The sequence below is a fragment of the Chondrus crispus genome, genomic scaffold (genome assembly GCF_000350225.1).
Source record: "Chondrus crispus Stackhouse genomic scaffold, scaffold_75, whole genome shotgun sequence".
NCBI classification, from domain to species: domain Eukaryota; phylum Rhodophyta; class Florideophyceae; order Gigartinales; family Gigartinaceae; genus Chondrus; species Chondrus crispus.
The window spans coordinates 18855-25220 of record NW_005178692.1 but is presented as its reverse complement, the minus strand read 5'-3'; the positions used below and the strand labels follow the sequence as shown (position 1 = coordinate 25220).

The window sequence follows — 6366 nt, the reverse complement described above, 5'->3', positions numbered from 1 at the left end:
CGTTCGAGGCCGGGCGGGGCTGCGCCGAGCGCGGGATCGGGTGCCTGGGCAACGGAAGGCGCTGCTCGACGCTCGGGTCGCGCATCCGCCCGGTGCCGTGCAAGACGGGGCTCACGTGCGTCATCCGCGACTTTGGGTTCCCGGCCGCGGACGGCCCGAACAGCGGCCGCTGCCGCAGGGTCAGGAACGTGCGCAAGTGCTCCGTGGGGAGGTGCACGCGGTTCGGGCCTAGGCACGTGTGCGAGGTGCCGCTGCCGAGGGGGAGCGGGATCGTGAGCACGTGCCGCGCGTGGGCGAGGAGGAGCGACGGCAACCCCGGGCCGGACTGCTCGTTCGCGTGCATTCTCATTTGTGCAGTCGGGGATGCGCGGCCGCTCGCGAGTAATGGGAAGAGGTTTTGCTCGATCTGTCAGCTGAGGCAGAAGAGCTGCACCACAGGGTTTAGGGTGTTTGGACCGGTTAGCCCGTGAGGGGGCGTGGTTGATTGAGCTCCCTGGGATGGTATTGTAGTAGGTAGCTGCACGTTTTTTTTCTTTTCTTAAAACGGTCTATTCTCTTTCAGAGATGTTGGTGGGTGAGGTGATGTGTGACGACAAGCAGCACGATAGCAAAGGAAGTAGGCAGATGGGTGTCTATCTATTAAGTATCTATTAAGGCCTAGTTAGGGGTTTCAGCCTACGAAGTACAGTATAGTATAGGCAATTCAGAGTGATATTGGGAGCACTGCGTATGTGCAGATGATTTAAATGCTTTATGCTTCGTGAGCCCGCGATTTCATTAAATCATGTTTTTGGGCGCAATTGCGCCCAAAAACTGCCAGATAATGCTGCAAAATGAAAAAATCACCACTTCGGCCTTCTTCAGGCGACCCACCGATAATCGCGATCAACCATCCAAATCCAGATCCCCCATGCCTTCCTAGGGTCCCTGTAGCCCATCTCCATCATGGCGATGTAACGTGTAAGTCGTGGCTACCATCGTCTGAAGTCGTTTCTTCATGAAGAATCATCAAGTTTCTCAGTTTCTGCATGAATAAACAAGCAAAAAGCAGAAATGAAAAAACAACCCGAAATCGCGGTCGTGAGCAAGGCATTGTCTCGTATCCATTCACATCGTTGAGACTGTCGATGTGGCGATGGTTGAGGTATGAGAGGGGAAGGATACTAAGGATACTGGACTACAGTTGGCACTCCGGTGTACAGTATTATTTAGGTGGGCGGCGACGGCCGCTCTGTGACCTCACGCCATTCTCTGACAACTCGAATGGGTTGTCAGAATATAGCATAGTCAAGAGTCGTTCTCTACTTTGCTCACCCCTCGACGACCGGCCGAGGTTCCGGCGCTAGCGGTCCCTGCCGCCACAGCAGCGGCAGGGCCTAATGGGTGTGACGATGGAGGGGCGGTGTCGGACGAAACTAATGACCGCTACGTGGTCTCGGCGTTAGCGGGGATCTACAAAGGTGAGCGCGGTCTGGTAGCCCGAGTAAACTTTACCTTTCTCCAACTCTCGTTGTTTGTCTCGGGACCAGATTGACAGAGACGCATGAAGATACAACCTCCAGAGATACAACCTCCAGAGATACAACCTCCAGAGATACAACCTCTAGAGATATTCGCGATGCAATCAAAACTATAGCCAATCACAGATGACCATCTGCAACAAGGACTTAGTCAGGCAGTACTCATTACAGCCACTCTTTACAGCCGCATTATTGGATGTAGACTGAGTCTACATCCAATAATGCGGCTGTAGTCTACTAGACTCCGCCTCCGTCTCATTAATTAAAAAACTTCGGATCTTTGTCAAGATGGCATTCGAAGGTTGTGTTGCCCTACGGCCCCCGTCCATACCACTAGTTTTTCGGAAGATTGCGACAACTGGGCATGATCCTCAATATCACTACAGCCGATGTGTCCATGTTGCAACAAGTCTGAACGACAATGCATGAAGAGCACTACTCCGCCGATTGGCGTATACGAATGAATCCCAGAAAGGGAGGTGGGCACAACGTCTGGAAATTCTAATTTCGTTTACGAGATCTCTCTGATTCGTGCGCTGCGTAATGTCAGGTGACCAGATGCCTATCAAAGCAACCTAAGAAAGGAAGAGAACAGCAGCAACTTCCGAGATGACGAGAGAAGAGCTACAAACGGTTGAACGCGCAGAAAGGGGTGTTTTCCGCCCCCGGATAACAGCAGAATTCTAGACCAGGGGGATAGTTGCTCAGACCTAATGAATGCGAAGAAGAAGTGAAACAAATTTAAGACGAGGTAGTGGACACAGATTCGAGAGTTTTTGGTGTGAGTTGCAGATTTCCATTGTCGCCCAAAAACATTTCCTGGATGATAGAACACTTACATTCATGGTCAAATTGGCGGTTAACCTTTCCAAGCTTGGCTCCAAGCTTGGGACGGCGAGGCTGCGCCGGAACAGCCGCAACTACGGCCACAAGACAGGCAAGGAGGCAAATGGCGAGGGAGAACTTCATAGTGCAGAGGCGAAGAATTTGCTGAAGTGAGAAACGATTTGCTGTTGCAGGCGATTTGCTGTTGCAGGGAAGGGATGAGTGGGGAGGTTTTGCTTTCCCAGCGCAAGGGTTTTATACGTGTTTTGGGAAGTTGCATCCAAGCTACAGCATAGGCACGGCACTACTGCACTGCTTCCACATTGCGTGATCTACCCAAGGGTAGCCAGACCTGCGACTTTCTTCGTTCGTTGACCACCTGATACTACGGACTCTGTATTATGGGTTTGGATATTGTACTGTTGATTGGGGCTCACAGAGGATGCCACACCAAGTTTTTATCACAAGAGGATCAATGACGGATGCAATAGAAGTCAGTCCGTTAATCACCTGATTCCATCGAATAGCAAGTAGCGTTTTGTTTTTGTTTTTCACACGGGCCCACAAACAATACTTACGCTGTCCTCCTGGAGTTTTACATTCTCTGGAGATGGGTACACCAGATTCGCTATGTGGTCCGGTACGCGAGAGAAAATGGCATTGGCACTATTCTCGGGCGGGTTCTCCCTGGTTTTAAATAAACTTTTTTATCATATGCGATGTGCATCCCATTCTTGGGGGTCTCAGCACGGGGTCTGCATCATAAACACACCAATCAAGACGCAACGCCGAGTCGAAGGGAGTTTGGATGCAAGACTTTGCCTTCATACTTGCTTCCGACTCGTTGTGCAGGATTATCTCCATGCGAGATGTGAAGATACGGAATGGTACTGGAGTACACAGCAGAGCAGGTGTTGATGCAATCTGAGATCCGTCGGAGGGATTATTGTTTTGCAATATGCCAATGGGGTCATTAACTATAGACCGACAAGGGCTAGATACTGTAAGGTACACGTGCTGTCACGACTCTCGTGGACCGCTTTGTTGACAGATCATTCAGGGACTTTGGAGCTATTGGGTAACTGCCTCTCTTTTGCCTCCTGCCTCTCTCCGCCTTGCTCTCCGCCTTGCTCTCCTCCTTCGCCTTTCTGCAAACTGCAGCTCTCTCCTGCATTCATCCCTTATCCGGCAACAGTCGTCGCATTCCAGCGTTCGCCACGATTTCTGGTTGCGAATATTCGTTCGAATGCGTTATGTCCTTCCGCTTCCCGCAACCGACAGGGGCGTGTGTCCAACATGAGTACGACGTTTCCACATGCAACCCGGGTTCGGTGTGGCGGTGTGGCGGGTGGGTCCTATCGGGTATGCACATCTACGACGCTATGCTACAACAGTACTGTAACGTTTACCTTCATGGCGCAGGCGCAAGCTGTATGTACAGTGCAGTATTGTACTACATTGCGAGCTTCCTTAGACACAAGTCGTTTGCCAAACAGCGAGAACTCTGGATCACAAGTTGCGTGATACAGTCGTCCTTCCATTTGAGATGTAAGGTAGCGGGCGCTTGGATGCAGTTGTCGAGGAGATGCAATCATCGAAAGTGTTATCACATCAAACAGGCATGCTGGTTTTCTATCTCTGTAGTTTGATTGGGACACTTGGTCCAATATAGAGCCGTCGTTGTATCCCATGCCAGTTTCGGTTTTTCTTCAAATTCGTGTGACGTGTTCTGATTTTTTTTGAGGGTTTTTATGATAAAGCCAGCTCCCGTTCTAGTGTCTAGGTGACAAATGACCTCATATGAGGTCACTTTTCAACTTATTTTTCTCGACTTGTGCTACCTCGGGTAGCTCAACAAGATGGAAAAAAGATACTCTCGACACGGCAGTTGACTTCTGCGTTGTGGAAGGGTGGAGTTTGGTGAGATCTGTGTGATGACGGCTGAGCAAAAGGGGAGGTGCCGTTGGCCAACGACGGGAGAGAGGAATGACTGGGAGTCATATGAAGGAATCAGCAGAGAAGGAAGCATCGCAAAGTGGGAATGAGCAGACGAGTTCAATGAATGAGTTGAAGGAATCACCACAGTCCCCCTGAACTCGTATGTGAGTGACTAAATGAGAAGGAATGCCGGGTTCTTGACTTGAAAGTATGAGCGCAGGTGTACCATGAACCTGAAGGTTTTTGATGCGTGTTGGTGACGTCTTACAGTGCGGGTGGACCTTGGAACCTGAAAAATGAGGTTTTTTGCATCATCTGAATACGTCGGGTGTGGGACGTGTCGGCTTGTGAGGGGTTGCTTCTAACAACGTCGGGTGGTTGACGTGTGAGCTTGTGATTGGGTAGTGTGGGAAGGAGGTGTACGGTGGGATTCGAACTCGCGTGTGCAGCAGTAGAATGAGGCCCATAACCTGTGATGACGGCTGAGCAAAAGGGGAGGTGCCGTTGGCCAACGACGGGAGAGAGGAATGACTGGGAGTCATATGAAGGAATCACCACAATCTGCACGTGTTCTGCAGCCATTTTTAAAATGCCCAAAAAGGAGCCTTTTTTAACCAACCTCAAACCGTTTTATGTTGATATTTTCGAAACCAAAACGCCTTTTTAAAAAGTCAACTCATCATTGATACTTGATTAGATTCTTAGTCTCTCTGTGCATTGACAACCGCCATGCCAATGTTTTGCAAGATGTTATTGCCGAGCGCGTATACGATAAAAGAAATGGTGTCCAAACTGAATGTTTTAAAGTTTCGATTTAATTTATATATTTTTGCAAAAAAAAAGCTGGCCTCATATGAGGTCAGTCTTGGCAAATTGGTTGTCGTCTAGACAAGACTTGTCTAGACGCTAGTGTCTAGACCGGCAATTTGCCTCATATGAGGTCAAATGCTCTACAATAAAATTTAAACAAAATTTGAGATTTTCGCAAGTATAGAACAAAAGGAGCACAATTTTTACGAAGTAGAACTTTGAACGACTATAAAGACAACTATAAACGACTAGTTAGTAACTGAAAAGCCAGCTCAGTGGTCTGCAAGGATCGCTGAGTCTTAGAGGCCGGGGTTCAACTCCTCGCTGAGCACTTTAGTGGTCCAAAAATCCCTTCAGGGATCTCGATGGTTCTTGTTCATGACCTGCAGCCCAGGACGCATTATAGCGCCCACTCGAACATGAGATTGAATACGGTTACATCTCATAAAGGGGCATTCCGACACGGCTGCAGGTCTTCCAAGCAAGTCGTTAGACGCAGAATAGAACCATAGGGGGCAAAAGGAGTTTTTTATCTCTTTTTGCTCTGTTGTACTCCAATGCTGGCCAATTTAGTCAGTTTTAATGGCCGAGAACGCTTTAACCACTAGTAATACTTACCTTTGTAAGTAAGATCATGACGTTCGTCGACATGTTTCTTCAAACAGTCACGCCCAGTATGGTGATGACAAATGTATACTTCTTTGTCAAAATATACCTTGCAGGCTGAGCAAATAAACTTTGACTTTTTTGTACCTTTTCAAATATTGCATCTGGATTGATAAAGAGCACAAGTCTCCTCGCCTGATGCGCTTTTCCGCTTGCGAGTGGTTGAAGTTAGGTGAGTACCAATTCCACTGCCAAACCCAACATCTTCATCTTCAACAGCACTGTCTGATTCTTGCTGACGTAACGATATACGATCATACTTGTTATCAATCAACTGGTCAGCAAGCTCACAATAAAACTGATTTGGAGACATCTTAGAACCATCTCCTTTTGCACCTGCATACAGTTTCTATGCATCCACAATGCAAATGGCCAATAAAGAAGTGTTGACACGCATAGACCATCTGGTACAACCGTAGGGACGCTAAACCGTAAACGGAAAAGGACAGGCTGTACCTAAAAATGAGGGAGCTTGGGGGACCGCTACACTGGAGTGTCAGGTAGAATAATCCGGAACAGTAGGAAGCACAGGACAAGGGAGGTACACCGCACTGGACACGCGCAGTCGTACTGGGGTGTAGAGCAGTACGACCGGTGGCGAGCTGGA

At 48.7% G+C, this 6366-nt stretch overlaps 3 protein-coding genes; 1 reads left to right on the top strand and 2 right to left on the bottom strand.

The window, feature by feature from the left end:
* Positions 1–2016: 2016 nt before the first annotated feature.
* On the bottom strand, positions 2017–2550 carry CHC_T00007464001 (hypothetical protein). XM_005711143.1 is given in 4 exon segments: positions 2017–2144; positions 2145–2230; positions 2360–2489; positions 2490–2550. 2 exon segments carry the CDS (start codon positions 2487–2489, stop codon positions 2145–2147), a joined length of 216 nt encoding a protein of 71 aa, XP_005711200.1. The 5' UTR covers positions 2490–2550; the 3' UTR covers positions 2017–2144.
* Positions 2551–4196: 1646 nt separating this feature from the next.
* CHC_T00007463001 (hypothetical protein) lies at positions 4197–4346 on the bottom strand. The gene has a single exon (XM_005711142.1). The coding sequence runs from the start codon at positions 4344–4346 to the stop codon at positions 4197–4199; it is 150 nt and encodes a 49-aa protein (XP_005711199.1).
* On the top strand, positions 4347–4439 carry CHC_T00007462001 (hypothetical protein). Its single transcript, XM_005711141.1, has one exon. It carries the CDS (start codon positions 4347–4349, stop codon positions 4437–4439), a length of 93 nt encoding a protein of 30 aa, XP_005711198.1.
* The last annotated feature ends 1927 nt before the right edge of the window (positions 4440–6366 follow it).